Genomic DNA, 18,793 nt, shown 5'->3' with positions numbered 1-18,793 from the left:
AATTTCACTTCGAACTTCATATGACCTTTGCTTTGCTCAAACAGGGTAAGGTGGGAAAGGTCTGTCTTTGGAGATGTATTCCTTCCTCCCCAAGCAGGCTGCTGTAGTTTGCTTAGAGGCTAGCTGGTAGTTACCTGGCCACAATAATGCCGACTGCTTTTCGTTCTTCCAAACATAAATCTAATATGTAATCTACATGTTCATGCTTTTTCCACAATAATTTTATTGACTTCTGAGGAATTGTCAAGTACAGCATGTTCCTCAACTGAACTCTCGCTGGAAGCAGGCACCCATCACCTTTCTCCAGCATCCTTGCAAGATAGCCGTCTACATCCTGCCTGAACACATCTTTTGAGCCCACTTCTCCTGGTAGCTAGGTACCTCACTGGACTGTGCTGTGTTACAGCAGCTTTTAGAGTTAGGTTTGTGTACCACCTGCATCAGGGTATTTAATGTGCTTCTTAAAACATGTGTTTGAAGGTCTAACTCCAGACACAGCTGAGTCAGCACTTGGAGCAGCAAGGGGGTAACTGTCCATTAAACTGCTCACAAGTGTCCCAGGGGAGCCTTAGGAATACTCGATGGCCTTGGCTACTATTATGAGTCACTGAATCCAGATCTAGAGTACAGCTCCATCTTCCTCATGGATGGAAAGTGACTTGCTTTTTTATTCAAAGCGGCTCTTGAAATAACAGAAAGTCTTTCTCTACACGTCTGGTCTTTAATATTCAGCTGTAACTGTGCTACTGAAATTTTCTTTACTACACATTTCCACACTCTGATCCAACTTGATCACTCTCTCCTCTGGAGCCTTCATTACTTTTGAAGGTCTTTCCCAAAACATGGCATCTAAGGTGGTCATACATCCCCAGTGCGAGGTGGGTGGAGGGCTGCAAGGCACTGAGTGCTTTTACCATAGAGGGCCTTTACCATAGAGTGCCTTTACCATAGAGTGCCTTTACCATAGAGTGCCAGTTATGTGACAACTATTCATTTACATTCCAGCTATGTGACCACGAGGCAAGCCACCTGAGCCTGAACCAGCCAGCATGATGGGCCCATCATTGTATCAACCCCGGCTAAGTAAAGAAGCTCGGGAGGCTGACTCCCTCCTTGGAGTTGTTTTCATTTGGATGGCTTTGCTTACGCATCTCATATATAGATTGGCAATGCATCCCTCTTGGGTATCGTCTGTTCCTGTCCTGTTCTTTGTTTTAACTTACTACAGCAGTCACTGTGCCAAGCGCATGCTGCCTATGCCCTATGCCTGGCATCAAATTCTCACAGCATTTCCCACTTCACAGGAGAGGACACATTACTTAGCAGTAAGGACCTTGCCATGGGGGAAACAAACACAGGGTCATTCTCCAGTCCCTCATTTATTTGTGACTTGGCTTAATCAACATCTTTATGGAAGACTGGTCTTCATCTTGCGGACATTTTTAAAACTGGGTTGAAAGCGCTAAGTGCCTGGGGTAAAATCAAAGAGGAAGATGAAAGGACACTGAGCTTTCAAAGCTCCGCTCTAGATCTCCTGATGGAATCCTTATTATACACTTGTGTTGCTCCTGGCCTAGAGGTAATAATGGCCAAACAATGAGGGAGTGGAATGCTAAATGCGGACATAGAGTGGGGGGGTGGGGGTATAGAGCTGGGTGTGAGGGCATATCTGCAAGTGTAACCCTAGGGCAGTTGAGGCAGGAGAATCTCAGCACTAGCTATATAGCCAGCTCAAGGTCAGCCTGCCCCACCCAGTGGCATGCTGGGAACAGGAAGTGCCCGTATTAAGTCATATGTTTGTCAAGAGAAGTCAACAAGGAGCTGTCCCAAAATGAGTGCCCAAAATAGGACCAAGGGGAGGAATTTGGAGAGCAGCAGGACTAGGTAATAAACCAGTCCCCCTCTTAACAGAAGAATCTATATAGGCAAATCTAGCACAGGCAAAACCAGCCTTCATGTCTTCCATTTTATACTATCTGATACCCCAAGACCAATGTTTATACAATTATCTAAGACCTTAATGTTAATTCATTATTTATAGCATTTTAGTCCAAATAGCTGCGCTTCTAACAGATTTGGCTAATTTAATCAAACTCCATGCAATTATAGTTTAATTAAAACTACATATGCATAAAGTTGAAATGCTGATATTTAAATCAATTGAATTCACAACAAGATTAGGAGAAATGCAAACGATTAATTACAGATCCAAATTAGAAACAAAATTAAAAGCAATTTAATCCTACTCTCTTTTTCTGTCTAGATGGTGGCCAAGACTCAAAGGTCACAAATCCTCAATGTCAAACCATAAGTGGAAACAGAGATTCAAATGCAGGTTTCTTGACTTCAAATCCATAGCCTAATCATCTGGGCCATTTGTTGTTCCTTAAACAAACAACTCTCACCAAAAAAAGGTAAAAGTTGTTCTAAACAATTACGTGCCAGTGAGGGGATCAAAGCCGCTATGGTGAGAGAAAGAGGTCTTGATGTTGAAACTTATTTATTTTAGCACCTGAGACAGTCCTCAGGTGCTGTACTCTTTTATAAGCTCTGACAGAAGTTCAGCTTCTTCCTTGCTAAGAGAAACATATTTGCTCATTATTTCCATGCCCCATGTTGTGTTCAAACCACTTCCATGTATACAAAACAAACAAACAAAAAACAAAACAAAATCCCCATCAGCAATTTATTTTTTAAAAATAATTAATTCAGATTACATCCCGATTGTTATCCCCTCACTTGTATCTTCCTGTTCCCTCTTCCCTCCTCTTTCATCCTATTTCCCTTCCCTGGGTCTGTGACAGAAGGGGACCTCCTCCTCCACTATATCATCACAGCCTATCAGATCTCATCCTGGTAACCTACTTCTCCTTCCTCTGAGTGCCACCAGGCCTCCCCACCAAGGGGAGGTGGTCAAATACGGAGCACCAGAGTTGCTGTCAGAGGCAGTCCCCACTCTCCACACAACTGTGGAGAATGAGCTGCCCGTTGGCTAGATCTGAATAGGGAGTCTAGGTTAACTGCATGCATTGTCCTTGGTTGGTACAGCAGTTTGTGCAGCCCCCCTGGGTCCAGATCTGCCAGCCTTGATGGTCTTCTTGTAGGGTTCCTGGACCCTCTGGGTCCTTCTATCTCCCCATTCTTCCATACAACTCTCACCTGGAGGGACTCGGTATTGATAGCATCTTCTTAAATCGGCAGGAAGTCTTCTTTCTTTTTTACTATTCTAAGTTTTCTGTCACTCTGTTTTTAGATGAATTTTTGTAAGGTAAAAGTAAGCCTACTTTCTCAACATCAAGCTTTCAGTCTTTCCATAACTTGTTGTATGGTCAACGGTCCCACTTCACAGTTTATTTCCCCTTTTTTCAGCACTGGGAATTAGATCTGGGACCTTATACATACTAGGCAAGTATTCCACTACTGAGTTATATCTTCCACCCTTGAATGTTTTTGTTGGTTGGTTGGTTGGTTGGTTGGTTGATTGGTTGGTTGGAATAGAGTTTTACTATAGTGGAATTCTTAGTTGTAATTATTATCAGAAAAACTGAGAAGAGAGTACATCAATAAGGGACTGCCTAGATCAGGCCTGGCTGTGGCCGTGTCTGTGGGGATTGTTTTGATTACATTAACTGAGGCGGGAAGACCCAGCCCACTGTGGGTAGCACCATTCCCTAAGCAAGTGGGCTATCCTAGACAGTGTTAAGTGTAGAGAAAGTGTTAAGCCCAAGTAAGAATGCATGTGTTCATTCACTCTCAGCTCTCCATTGTGGGTATGACTGGGTATTTCAAGTTCCTGCCAGGGCTCCCCTGAAGTGGTGGATAACAACATGGAACTGTAAACTTAATAAAGCTTTATCCCTTAAAGCATATTCTGTTACAGTAACAGAAAAATGAAGCTAGGAGACTATGTAACCCAGGCTGTTCTCAGATTTCTCATCCTACGTCTTCCTATATCTGCTGTGATTTCAAGTATGTGCTCCCATATCTAGCTCCTGAAGAAATGTTTAATCCCTATTTAAACCCTAAATAGGGGCACAACATGAATTTTTAATAAGCAAAAGCCACTCCTACTGACCTGATGGTTGACTCATCAAATCATTTCTGAAATTGTGTGTTCCAGACCTCAGTGTGGAAAGAGGCTAACCTCACTCACATCCCACAAAGCTATTTTCATCTTCACTGTCATACTCTCACCCCATAGCCACTGCCCTGTAGAGATCAGCCACTTCCTCTCCACACAGATCTCCTGCTGCTGCACAACCCACCATAAGTGGCACTCTCTCATCCACTTTTACCCTCTCTCTCACTCTCAAGAAACATAACACCCCCAACAACCACTGTGGTGGTAAACGTCAAATTATGCTAGTGTGTAGCCTACCCAAAGAGACCCTAAAGTCATTCAAATTGACAATCTGGAGCCATGTGAACTTGATACACAATTATAAACCTTAAAAGCACGTGGGAAGTTCTAAGTCATGAGAATAGAGCCTTTCCAAGCCCATGCTGGGGTACTTGTGCACAGTTCTCCTCTTATCCCAGCCACCCACAGACAGAGAGTCTGTTTCCTGGAAAGACTAAGTGGGCATCATGGGACATACTCACTGCAAATCGGACTTGGCAGTTTTCCTCCCCCAGGTAGCAGAGGTCGCCCGAGACGTTAGTCTCCAACCATAGGTGCTCCCCATTCACAGCATTCTCCTGTAAGGAAAAGACACACCCACTTCAGTTTTCTCTTCCGCATCAAGGGAAGGACTTCAACTCAGGAATTTTATGCAAGATGCTTTAGTGATTCTGCAGAGTTTAAGCATTGTCGATGGAATCCGCAAAGACACTGTTGGAGTTGATCCTATAGAAATTCCAAAAAGGGAGCATGGTGTTTGGGACCTTTGGCTTATAACCCAAATAGATATGAGGCCTATAAAGGCCTTGTCCGTGGATGCATCACCTTGAAACATTTTCAACAAATGAGGAAAAGACAATTCCTGAATGGCTCCATGTAAAGTCTTGTTTGCCCTGACCCCACTCTGTTGATGTGATAGCACAGGAGACTAAAAGTAGATTTAAAAGTTGCCTTTACTTAGTGAATTAGCTAAGAAGGAGGATGATAGCATTAAAATACTTCAAGGAAGATTGGCTGACAATGCATTTATATTTAGCTTGCCTCTCTGGTGCTCAACGCACAATACATTTCTACTAATCCAAACATATTGCTAATTCGGTAAGGCCTTCCACCCAATTAATTCTAAATTTTACAAACAGAGTAATTTGTCTGCTTCCTAAAAATACACAATTCTGGTGGTGAGTAGAGCTGCTGAGAGGTATGACACAATGAGCAAAAGCCCATTTTATCCATAAATGTGCAGTGTTACAGTGGAGAGGATGGCAGTCACTTGGCATTTAAATATGGCAAATAGAATTCCATGGTCTTTCTTCTGATATGCCACTTTAGAGAATGTGAATTTATGTACTAATTGTAAATTCTGTTTATTTGTTGAAAAGATTGGCTATTGTGAAAAAACGCTACATTAGACCAGGCATAAAGAACCATGAGACTAAGTCTACAGGGCTTATGGGAAAAGCCCTGTTGTTGCATCTTATTCCATACCAGAAACCAAGGACTAGGAGTTATCTTTTGATGAAGAATGCTGTGGGCTAAACTGTACCGTTGTCCCCAATCTCTAAGTTAAAAATCTAACCACAGAGTTACTGTATTAGGACAGTGCCTTTGGGACGTAATCAGATCATGGAGGCACAGGTTTCACTACGGGATCAATGTCCTTCTAGGAAGGAACCCAAGAGAAATTGCGCTCTCTCCACATGCATGCACTAGGGAAAAGCCACTGAGTTGACAACAGGCAGGAAGAGGGCCCTCACCAGGAACCCAACGTGCCAGCTCCTTGCCCTTGTACCTTCTTAGTTTGAAAATGATAGGAAATTAGCATCTGTGGGTTAAGCCATCCCGTCTGCGGCATTTTTGCTATGACAGTCTGATTAGACTAGAGAGGATGAGTCCAATAAAGAGCTTTACAGAATAACAAGATAATTTAGCGGTTCATTTTGGGATAAGTCACTCTAGAAGCATCCACATGTCAGCCTTCTCAATGTCAAGGCTTAGAAGAGAGAAGCAGAAATGTAGACCAAATGTTTCCAGCATGAAGAAGGAAGGAGTGCTCCAATTTTCTTGTTGTTTGTTTGGTATACAATGAACGCATTTCTTCATATTCAAGTAGAATATATTTTCCTTTCAGGGTGACTAGTCTTAAATGATTTCAGGCAAGAGAATCCACAGGTCTTGTTGTGACCTAAGATCTAGATGCTTCAAGATGCAAAGAATGTAAGCCTCGAAACATAAGGAGTGAGAAAAAAACATGTGGGAAAAGTGAGCAGGAAATAGATGTCAAAGGCTCAGTGAGACCCTGAAGTACCTCAAGTACACCGAACCCCAAGTATGTCAGAACCATCCTCAAGCCAGGCGTAGTATGGTACACATATGTGAGAGCAACAGTGTTAAGGCAGGAGTACTGATCAAGGCCGGGTGAGATACGCAGTAAGACCTTGTCTCAGACTACAAAACGGGACAAAGGTCCCTGGAAAGAAAACAAAGATATTGAGAATGATGGTCACCCGCTATACCAAAAAGAGATCTTTTTTTTTTTTCCCTGAGTTTTTCTTCTCCCCAGGAATATTTTCCTTTAGTGAAAAATGCTCAATTTGTACATACATGGTCATGGAAAATAGACCTCTCCTCTTCTGTGGGACACTACCAGAAGAAAGGAAGACTGGACATAGACATAGAGCTGGACCTTTAAAGTTTTTCAAGAATGATGACGTCATGTGAGGAGAAGATATGAAGGCCTTTCTTTACAAGATAGCCTAAAGAAGTCTATGCTCACAGTCTAAAACACTGCAGAGCAGCCAACATCCAACTTTAACTTTTCACCAGTTAAATTTTTTAAAATCCTGTTTTCATTTTATTGTTCACCTCATTCAGCAAACATTTGCTCTTCAGTGCTTAGTCTTGGGGCTTCTCTGATATCTCACCATGGCAAACTGACTAGAAAAGTTAGAAACCAAGCATGACATCATAACGGCAAATACTAAGCAAGGGACTTCAGAGGAAATCTGGCCAATGATTTTTAAGGAGCCCAGTAGAAAATTGTTACAGTGGAGCAAATGACAAGAACCTCTGACAATAACAAGCCATGTGTGCCCATCATGAAGTCCTGGAAAGGCAGGTAAGGCAGGCAGGGCATGTAAGAAGTGCCACATTCCTGACTTACCAGGCCAGCAGTTCCTGGGCCTCAGACTTCTTTGCTTACTGATGTACCATTTGCAAACTTTCAGACGTTCTCATCTTTCAGTCTTGCCTCAGAGTCCCACAGACGAACCACTAATTTCAGTTAGCACCATTTCTGCATGGGAAGCTGATACAAAAGAGATGGACCTTTGGAAGGGAAAAGAAAGAGGCTACTGTATCCTTCTACCATCTAGTGCTCTCATTCTCAGTTTGCCCTACTTACTTAATGGCCTGCTAAAATTTTGAAAATACATGAGGATCATTCCAGAGTCTGTGTCAGTGAATCTCTATGACATTTGTATAAAATAATTGCTCAAAGATCCTGAGGTGTCTTTAATATGTTTTGGAGTCTGTGGCCCAAGAGACCTCACCTTTCCTCTTTAAGCTTTTTAGGTAATTAGATTTTAGTGCATGTTTGTGAGACAAAATACATGGCACAAAGCATCTGTGCCATATGCATGAACACACACAGATCTGGGAATCACCATGGAAAGCCTGGAGGTGGTGGGAAGGGAAGCAACATGTACAGACATCTAAAGAAAAGATAGAGTGAAACATTTGATGCTTAAATGAGTGCGATTACATTGGGAAATGGTTTCCAAAGAAATAGTTCTAAACATATACCTGACTAAGTTAATCTACAACTCCTCAGTGGGGAAAAAATGCTCACAAGAAGTACAACACAATAGGATGCTGTAAAATCAAGAAGTACAAATATGGAGATTGACTATACAACACTAGAACTGACTTGCACCAAAGTTGTAGATACACAGAAAAATAAGAGCGGAAAACAGCTAAGTACATCAATAGTTGGTTCTTGACACACGTTTCCACTCTACTCTCTCTAAAGGGAAAGCCTAGCAGAGAATTCTTGTATTTGGTCACTTCCTTTACACACCATTATGATTTCATAAGCTGAGTCCTAGGTGTTCTTCCTTCACATGCCAATACTATTTCCCAGATCACCAGTGACGTCACATGGCTGAACCCAATGGCCAATGATCAATCATCATGTTCCCCAGCAACATCAACACTGATGGTCACTCCCTGCATCCAGAGGCACTCTCTTCTCCTCTGCTTGTTCTTCTGCTGTCTCTGTGGTTACTCATCAGATCACATTATAGATGGTTGTGAACCACCATGTGGTTGCTGGGAATTGAACTCAGGACCTCTGGAAGAGCAGGCCGCGCTCTTAACCACTGAGCCATCTCTCCAGCCCCTCCTAGTTTCTTTTGTTGGATCTTCCTATGGCCAAATTTTCAACACTAAAGTGCTGTAAAGCTCAATGCTCAGATTTGTGCTCTCTTCCATCTATGCCCGGCCCTTAGATTGCTGCACTGAGTTCTCTCGGCTTTAGCACTCTTGAGTAATTGTTAACTTCCAAATGGGACCCTCTGCTTTGAGCTTCACTCATACACTATTGCCCACAGCGTCTCTCCAGAAGAGACAATTAGCATCTCAAATCCTTACATTTGCAAGAACTGGATTTCCTCCACTGATTTGCTCTTACATGTCTTCTCTCTGGATTCTCAGTAAATAGCATTTCCATGCTTACACTTTGGGCAAAAACTCTGGAATCTCTCTTTGTTTCTCTCCTATATACAGCTAATCTCATTTTATCATAATTTCAAAATGCATGTGAAGCCCAGTTGCTCCTCTCCACTTCTCTGGTTACCAGCAGCTCTGGCTTAGAATATCTCAATATCCAACCGCAACAGGGATCCCTACTTCTGTCTCCACTCTTGGTGTCTATTTTTTCAAAACTCAACATCAGCAGTAGTTGGAGTGAAGGCCTGAGTCTTTCTACTGTTCTGTGGCTACCTGCAGCAGCTTAGGGAGCCTTATTTGGAGACCTTTACTGAGGTGAAGCTGAGGTTTGCTGCAGTAAGGAATTTCAGGGTAAACCAGTATGAAGCAGAGTTGGAGTTTATTAAGAAGACACTTTTGATGGATAGACGCACAGAAGTTAACAGAAAGAGTGACCCTCAGGAGGAAGGATAAAACACACCCAAGTGTAGATAGGTTTCTCAAAAGAGGTCAGAGCTTAAGTATCTTAGCAAGAACCACAAATATGACTTGATTGCTCTGGTTTGGTTTTGGTTTTCTGAGGCAGGATCTCATGTAGGCCAGGCTATCCTTAAACATGCAACACAGCTCACCCTCCATATATGGTGATATTTAATACTTTACCCATCTGCTTCAGCACCCCAAGTGCTGGGGTTGCGAGCATGAGATGCCAAGCCTTGAGTACATACATGAATTTGATGGCTCTCAACTTAATCTCAAATACTTGCTAAGGAACTTTACTCTTCCATGTTCTCCCTTTTCAATAAATAACATTTCAGGGTGAGTCCAGAGGTGCCTTGTATAAGATCACATTTTAATAAGGTAAACCATGGGTTAGTCACAGGGTTGCCAGAGAGGATTCTTATGAGAGTTCATAGAAAAGGTCTACGACTGGAAAAAGAGAAAGGTCATACTCAAAGGTCATATTTCACTTAGCCTACAGCACGGTTTACTCTGATAACACCTGCATTTGCAGCATCTTTATATTAACAGAACATTGTTTCTGTGTCAGCAACCTTCAGAGCTAGCATTAACTGTGCTGGAATTCTTGACTCAGCTGGAGAAATACTTCAACTACATTCCTGGACCTTCCTAACTACTTTTTCTTCCCCTGCCTCCTTAATTTCCCCCTTTCTACCTAGCTTCAAAATATAAACCGGTCAAGTGGAGATTCTGCTCATTAGCTGCTCATGTAGATGGAAGAGCGTCAAGTTTGCCCTGATGTAGCCCTTGGGTGTTGCTCTGTGTTCTTTTCCTCTCTCTACTTTCTCAATCCTATGCTTCTCGCCTCTTCTGCCTTGTGTCTATCCAATGGTTGACTTCCAGGTGGCCTGTTCTCCTTGATGTGTCTCCTTACTCCACATATGATGGCATTATTCTAATTCCTTTCCTTGGTCATTTTGAGCAAGACTGCCATTCACCAAAATCATTCTGTTCTTCTTGAACTGTGACTTCCCAGTCTCCCTGTTGCTAAGGGTGGCCGGGAACCAAGTTCTAAGCAAACAAACAGAAGCAAAGGTTCCAGGCAGGGACCATCAGATCTACCCACAAGTATCTCCTCACTACTCCTTCCACCATAGCTTATTGGTGTCATCAGCCATCAGGATGATTTTGGAAACCTCCTGATGAGATGTCAACCGAAGAGTCAATGTCTGCCCTTGAGTAACTGTGAAAAGGAGTCTAGTTTCCACCCAGCTACCTAGACTAGTCCTGGTCTGTGGCATGGGTGGGAGACACAGCTTCTATATTACCACACTACACATCTGACTCTCTTATTCACAGCAGCCTACTTTATCCCTAAAGAATGCAGACGTCTTGGATCGTATTTTTGTCTAGGTTTTCTTTTGTGTCTAAGTCTGTCCTCAAGTTTCTTAGTATTCACTCGACAGCAAATCCAATCAAGTCCCAGCTTCTTCTTTGAACTCTGGCACCTGCTCTGACTAATTTTACACTACTGTGCACTCAGTTCCCTTAAAATATACCTATGATTGTGCCCCTTCATGGCTTTGAATTCTGACGTGACTCTGTTATACAGAAAATGAAGCCCAAATTCAATCTGGCAACATAGACCTTCCATCAGGCCTGCCAATCAGTCTACCCTTAATTTATCTTATTTTCTTCCCTCATTACTACTCTTTAATCGTATCTTCTTTCTGGTGCCATGTTTTATTGATTATTCTTCCCATGTGGAAACATCTTGCTTGCTTCTTCAAATTTACCTTGAAATGGCATCTCAAATACCATGAATCTCAAAAAACAGAAAAATAGCCACCCTATTTTTAAGAGATGTCCTTTTTCTGGTCTTTGGAATATGGAAAAAATCTCCTTGAATACATACATACATACACACACACAAACACAGACACACAGCACATCTGTGACCCCCCAGCATGCATATTTACACAATATGTATATTTACTTAAGATCATCTATGTGGGTGGTGCTTGTTACAGATAAAAAGATAAATACAGGGGAGTGTTACAGATTCAATAATGTATATAACAAGTGCATTAGCAGGAGCCAGGCACTCAGAATATACACATGTAATTCCAACACCCAGGAGACTGAGGCAGGAGGACTGCTAAACTCTCAAGGACAATCTGGGCTACCTAATAAATTGAGCTGCAGGCCGCCAGAGATACAGAGACCCTGTCTCGAAAATGGAAGCCAAAAGTGTAGCGCATCTGCTCCATAAGCAAATAACCCGGATAAACAAACATGGACGATTATAGAATGTTTTTTAAATAACTGGAGATGTAAATAAAACATTCTTTGCAATTATCCATGCAAAATCAAAAAATTTAAATGTGGGTTGCCTGAAAACCTGCAAGTTAGTAACAGGCGATAAACTGCCTTGGGCTGTGCACACAGGGGCTGTGCAGAGGATGGCCAGGCTGTGGTCACGTGGTCGGGGAGGAGGTCCCCTTCTGTCAGAGGTCTAGGGGAGGATAGTGAGAAAGAGGGAGGGGGAGTGGAAAGATTTAAATGAGGAGATAACAACCAGGATGTAATCTGAATACATTATTAAAAAAATAAATAAAACGAAGGTGATGAAAAATAAACAAATATACAGATTTCACCAGGTTAAAAAAATAAAATAACTATTACTCAAAACAAAAAAACCCCACTGGAAACGTGTACAGAACACACTGGTTGTGCTGTGCCATCAATACATAGTCCACACCTTAAAGACTGAGTGTGAAAAAAGAGTGAAAGAGTGTTAACGTCCTCCTATGAGCCCCATCTTTCCCCTCAATATTGAATGACAGCATTTGGGATTGACCTGGTAAAACAAAACATGCTTCTATAACTGGATTTCCCTATTTGTTAGTATCATTTTAATGCGATTCCCTATGTCATTTATATTTAATTTATGGCTCATATCTCTTTCCACTAAAGAGTGTTAAGCAGTCACTTTCTCAGTGTGCAGACACTTGGCCCAAGACACTTACTTACTGCAGAACTGTGGGGCTAAGGAGTCTGTGATTTCTCTGAGAGGCCAGACAGTTTTGGTTGATACTGGTTGCCAAATTGACACAGCCCATAATCACCTAGAAGACAAGCCCCTGGGCTGGGCTGTGAGGGAGCATCTAAACTGGTTAACTGTGGTGGCAGAACCCATTCAAAATGTCAGTGCACCGGTCCGCAGACTGGAGTTCCAAATGAATCAAAAAAGAGGTGAGCTGAGCACAGAGTGCATCTCGCTGTTCTCTCTGATGCACGCACACGGAGACTGCTGTCTCACGGGCCGGGTGCCAGCCCTCCCTGCGCTGACAGACTGGGCCCCCTTCTGAAACCCTTCCTTAGTTTGCTTTTGTCGGGAATGCTGTTGCAGTAATGGTAAAGGTCATTAATACAGGGCTTTATGCTAAATTACCCTGATCGCAGAAGATACAGAGAGCCAATTGCAAGCCATCATCCCTGTGTTGACATGGCAATCCACAGCCAGAGGCTTCACTGCACTTTCTTATATGAGGTGGGTTTTTTTCCTCTCATTTTCTCACAGCCTAAGGTTGTTTGAAATAGGAATGAGAGTGAAGAGATATGGGAAGCAGCATGGGCTGTGGCAATGGTCCCCAAACTCAACACAGCACAGGTTTCTTAGCTCACACACAAAAACAGGGCTGGCGGGAGAAGACACGCAGAAACGTTCACATACGTATGTGTGCACACACCCAAGCTGGCATCCACACACAGCCGCGCATGCCCACACAAGCCCCAGCTACTTCCTGGCTTTTCATTCAAGGTTCTAAAGATAAAGTGACCTAATTTCATAACCTAGTTTAAAGCAACTCTGGCTCCCTCGTCTTGTCCCTGAGCCGAACTGTGAAGCGATGTACCAACTATGCTGTCTCTACCTGCTGAGGAGAAAGCACGTCTTTGCTTAGTGTCATCAACTAGAGAAAAGGGGAGCTAGTGTGGATGGGGGTTGGTCTTGTTTGAGCTGAAGTTCTGTCTCTCACAGAATTCTGGGCGGAAGGATGTGACCCAGTGACGAAATGAAAGAGAATCAGAACTAAAGATGGTAAGTGACACAAGTGACACAAGCCTAAAGGACGAGCTGTGGATCCCCAGCCTGCTCCTCATCTCCCACACTGGCCTGTGGCTTGCTCCAAGCAGCTTAAGGGGCGACGCCTAAATTATAGAACAGTGAGCACAAAAGAGGGACCCACCTCCAGTGCTGTTGGCTACAATCTCAAAAAAAGAGGCGAGCTCTAACTGTAAATTGAGTCACCTTTGCAGAAGCGGCCCATGACACTTAAGAAGGCACATATTATCAGTGGCAATTGACAAGCTTCTAAATGGGCTAACTCACTCTAAACTGAGAGCTTGGACTCCAGCCCAGGAGACGAGACTATTTTTGGTTTCTATTTTTAAACATTACTTCCTCCCCATTCTAGTAATTTAGCTTATCCCCTCCCAAACTGGCTTAGATGACATGTGTCTTAATGGTGTCAGAAAAAGCAGCCTCTGCGGGTTGTCACTGGGAGGATGAAGAGGGGTGACTGTTAGGAGTGGGAAGACCAAGCCTGCCCCTGCCCATGATAATCCACCTCACTGCGTTGCACTGCGGGGGGGAAAACCTGAAGTGGGGGAGGGGGCGCGTCATTTGGCATTGAAACAAGTTGCACTTGTTTCTTTTGCGAGTTGGCGTTGGAGTCATGTTTAGCAAGCTTTTCAGGAAGTCGAGATTATCTGAGTCCCCATCAGTGTCCAAGGAGAAGTTCACTTCTTATTGACTGAGCAGAGGAGTCACAATCAACCCATGCCCTGGCATCAGTAACCAGGCAGGCCTTAGGCTGCTGTGTGCTCTCTATTCTAAAAAAAAAAAAGATGAGCAAAAGACAGTGTCTGGCTCCTCAGGTAGCCAGAACCCTAACTGAAGGCCTCAGATTAAGTCAAGCAAGAAGCACTAACTGGGTTCTGTTTGTGAGACAGCTCACTATGAGCTATGGATACACGCAGTCAAGAGGATTAGGAAAATGGTTTGAGTAAGAGGTAATCAAGGTCTAGTGGAGGGAGGGATGGAGGGAGGGAGGGTGGGTGGGAGCTAGGGAAGGAGGGGCAGAGATAGAGACAGAGACAGAAAACAGAGGAGAGGGTACAGGAAACAACAGTCTAAATGCTGGGTTAAGCCCAGTGATCACTGTTGTGCCTAGGAGACTGGGGCACCTTACTGAAGTCTGACTTGGACACTTTCATGTACCATCATTAAGAGGTCGCATGCGCATGAGGACAGCCTGTGTCCAGACAGCAAGAGCAAATATTGGCAAAGTTATCAAGGAACATTGCCAACTGACCAGAGTCACAGCACACCGCTTGAGGAGACCACAAGAGAGGTGGTAGGGGCTTTGAGGAGTAAGTTCTAGTTGGTGAGGGGGAGGGCTGGGATATGTGTCATGTGAGGGGAGAATGAGAAGGAGAAAATGGAATCCCTGAAAGAAATTAAGCCCCTATACACAAAGCATAAAAACTGTCTTCGATAACTGTACGCTCCCAGCCACACTCTGATGCCTGCATCTGTGAGCACTCAGTCAGCACCCAGGAACCGCAGTAGCAGACTAATTCCCAAAGCCTGGGACCATTACTCTGAAGCGAATGACTGTGTTCTCAAATGGGGGACCTTCCTGCCAAAAGTAGGATGCTAGGGATGGAGATTCCAATTCCAGGTTGACCCTGACCTGGTCACACCTTCAGGTGCACCCGGGACAGCTTCCACGTCTGTTTTCAAGCTGGTGGATTGAGGCAACTACCAGGTACAGAGTTAGGATGTTCAGAGTGTCAGGGTATGGTGATGGTGCTTAGCCCCCTGAGCTCACAAGGTATGGAGCAAACAGTTTCTGCTGAAGAATGAAAGAGGCTGTGAAGAACAGGGGGCTCCCACCAGCCCTGCTCTGCATTGTGCTACTGGACCCAAGACCCTCAGGAGTGCCACACAGCATTCTATGAACCCAGGACTTATCCAAGGCTAGTGACTGAAGTACCTGCCATTTGCTTGTTTGCCTATGGGTGCTGGAAATCCAAACCAGGAACTTCTGTCTTCCTGTCAAGTGTTCTACCATTGATCTATACCCTGACTCTTCACTACCTATCTCCCATCTCATCTATTTTTTTTTTTTAATTCTTTCTATTCTCATGTTTATTTGGGAGACTCTTTAAGAGGCTCTAAGCCTAATCAGTCCTTAATAAATAATATCATTGAGGAAGTTTTGTCATTTAGCAATGCAGTCGAGTGGCTAGTGGTGGCAAACGTGTTAGCACGCTGCTTTTCCAAAGGGAGCCAAAAGAAAGGGTTGTCATGGAGAGGTGGTCAAGCTTGAGGGCACTTCCTGTGCTTTACACAAAATAAGGAAATTCCAGAATTCCTCCTTTGGTCCCTTGAGCAGAAGAGCCAGTGAACACACAGTGTATTTGGCAGAAAGAGGCCAACATTTTAAAGCCAGACTCCTTTAAACCCTTACAGAAAAAGTCAGAAGACACTGAAATGTGTTTAGTCATCTCCTCCTTCCTGAACATTTTGTGCAATCGGATACTGGTCATCGCTGGGCGGGAGTCTCTCTGAGAGGGAGTGTCCCCCTGCCTTCGGCCTACTAGACTTTGAGCAGATCGCCATCACAGGGTGCCCACAATCACCAGGAAGGAGGGGAAAGAGGGACAAAAGATCACAAGGCACATCCAGCCTGAGCTGGATTTATTTGGTCCTTACTGTGTATCGCAGCCTCCCACCACTAGGCAAAAATAGTTATAATGGATGCTATAGTGCACATCTCTCCGTGGGAAACAGAAAATAAGGCCTGCTAGCCTAAGGCTGGTTTGGGGCAGGGAATTTACTACAAGCATTTGCTGCTAACTATTTCCAACATCAGCCATCATCAGATGTCTTTTCTCTTATCACAACGACAGCCCCTTCCTGTCCCCTGCCCTCATGACCTGTCACGGCCCAGGCATCTCTGTGCTGTGTTCCCACAGTTGATTTTTTTCTACCATGAATTTTTGTCTCAATAAACAGAATAACCACAGATTCTTCACCTGCCTTGATCCCACGAAACCTACCCAGGATGTAAAACAAGGATGGTAGAAAAGGATGCCATAATGAACAGAAATTAAATTGTGGCCGGCATATTTTAAAAACACATCAAGAGGCAGGTGAGTTTAAACAAAGATGTGAGAAGACGTGCTAGACAGCTACCTCTCACCAACTCAGACAGACCAAATATTTAAACGCAAGGCCTGACACTATAAAATATTCAGTTTGATAGGACAAAATTTCTACCAAATATTTAAGTGCAGGGCCTGACACAATAAAATATATGGTTTAATGGAACAAATTTTCTGAAGAGGCCCCAAAAGAACAAGAAACCAAGGAAAAACAAAGAGTTTCATGTAAATGTCAAACACTTCTACACAGCACAGATAACAGGCAATGGAGTTAAAGGGCAAACTGCAGGGTGCGAAGAAAGTGTTTCAGACTGTATATCTGATATGTGTGTGTACATACATACACATACATATATATATACATATAGAGAGAAACTTACAGAACTCAACAGCCAATAAATACTCCACCTCAAAAATGGATAGTAGATCTACATTAACATATCTCAAAATAAAGACATGTAAGTGACCAGCAGATATATTTTTTTAAAAAATAAATATCACTAATCATTAAGGTAATAGAAATCAAAGCTACAATGGAATGGCCCCTCCTTCCGTAGCAGTGGCTCTCATCACAAAGACAGAAGTTAACATGTACTGTAGAAGGTGTTGAGAAAGGGAGCCTGCAGGCCATCGGTGGGAATGGTAGCAGGCTTAGCCACAAGAACACAATGGGTGCGCCTCAAAAAAAATCAAAAATAGAACCACTGTCTGACCTAACAATCCCACTCCCAGATCTACAGATCTGGAAACTTCCTCTGATTTACAGAATTAGAAGAGACAGCTGCACTGCCATGTTCATTGGAGCACTATTCACAGCAGTCAGGAAATGGGAGTAGCTTTAAGTGCCCACCAACAGAAGAATCTCAGTGTTGGGGAGGGAGAGACAGGCAGACACCTGGGGCTTCTAGCCTACTTCGCAAGTTCCAAGCCAATGAGAAACCTAGTTTCAAAGAAACAGTCACTCCTGAGGGGTGACACCCAGGGGAGAACTCTGGCCTCCACACTCATGTGTGCAGGCACCCCTCCTTTCACAAAAACGGAACCTGTTCGCATGCTTGTGTTTACTGGTAAAGGGTTAAAAGAGTCGTTGGACGCAAAAAGATGCTGAGCAAGGTGACTCAGAACAGATGGATGGAGGGTACCGGAAGGATGTCAATGCTCTTTCATATACACACTCGAAGCTTGAGGAAGGTATTGACATTGGAAGCAGAACACAGACAGTTCCTGAGGCTCGTTCCAGTTCTAGAAAGGGCCTATTCGTAAAGAGTGGGGAAGCTGGAGCTGGTGGCCCGTGTCTGCAGTCTAGCCTACTTTTAGATTCAAGGTCGGCTTCAGTAACATTGTGCATTCTAGGCAGGCCTGGCCTACTGAGAGAGACGCTGTTCTCTGAGAATAAGTAAAGCTAAGGGTTTCAGGAATCATTTAATGGTGGAGTGCTGGCCCTAAGCTACAGAGCAGAGCCTTTTCATTTCATATGTTTACATGCCTTGGGTGACTGTATATGTGACTGTATACGTTATAGTGATATTTAGAGCAGAGACTGAGGCAGGAAGATTTTGTAATGGTTTCTTTGCCTGATCCAGCAAATATTCAGATGACTTGGGGGCAGGAGAAAAGAATCTACTGTTATATTTGTGCCAATAATATTTAGCTAATGTTCCAATAATTTTTAGCTTTAAAAGCACACACACAAAAAAAAAAGGAAATGAATATTTCCCATTATTCCCCCAATGGAAGCTGAGACCAAGTCTCACTTGCTACTGGGCAACCCTTTTTCCGCTTGTCAGACTGTGTCATTGGCTTACTGGAGAAGCATCTATCAGCGTTCCGACAATAAGTCCCTCTAAAGCATTTCAGTTCTGCCAAGCTGAAAGACTGTGCAAATAAGATTTATCCATACATACACAGGCATTGAAAATAGCCATGCCTTTAAGTCTTAGTTCAAATCAAAGACCCTTTTAGGCCAACATAAAATTCAGAGCTTACTTTTTATAGTCTGTTGCTAAGGGTGTTACTTTTCAATTCAATAAAATGTCATATTATCAGTGTGGGAAAAATATGGTGCATACACAGAGTGGGATATTTATCCACATCGAAGGAAGTCCTGTCGTTTGCAACATAGACAGAATCGGAAATGTTCAGGTTTAGTCAAATAAGTGAGGCACGAAGTAGAGTGCTGTGCGGTCTCATTTACATATAAATTACTACGAGGTTTATCTGACACTGAGAGCGAGGTGGTGGTGTGGCTAAAGGCTGGGAGAGACATGAAAT

General features: G+C 43.4%; 1 protein-coding gene across 2 annotated transcripts in view; it reads right to left on the bottom strand.

Moving 5' to 3' along the window:
• The window catches only part of Dgki (diacylglycerol kinase iota), a 438,758-nt gene that overhangs the window by 276,605 nt on the left and 143,360 nt on the right, over positions 1 to 18,793 (bottom strand). For both annotated transcript variants that reach the window (XM_051151727.1, XM_051151728.1), the window contains exon 3: positions 4,603 to 4,698. In XM_051151727.1, the coding sequence (XP_051007684.1) occupies positions 4,603 to 4,698 (96 nt within the window). The remainder of the gene's footprint in view (positions 1 to 4,602; positions 4,699 to 18,793) is intronic.

Source organism: Acomys russatus, chromosome 10 (assembly GCF_903995435.1).
Source record: "Acomys russatus chromosome 10, mAcoRus1.1, whole genome shotgun sequence".
NCBI lineage: Eukaryota > Metazoa > Chordata > Mammalia > Rodentia > Muridae > Acomys > Acomys russatus.
The sequence above is the reverse complement of the archived record's forward strand: the minus strand, read 5'-3'. Positions and strand labels throughout refer to the sequence as shown.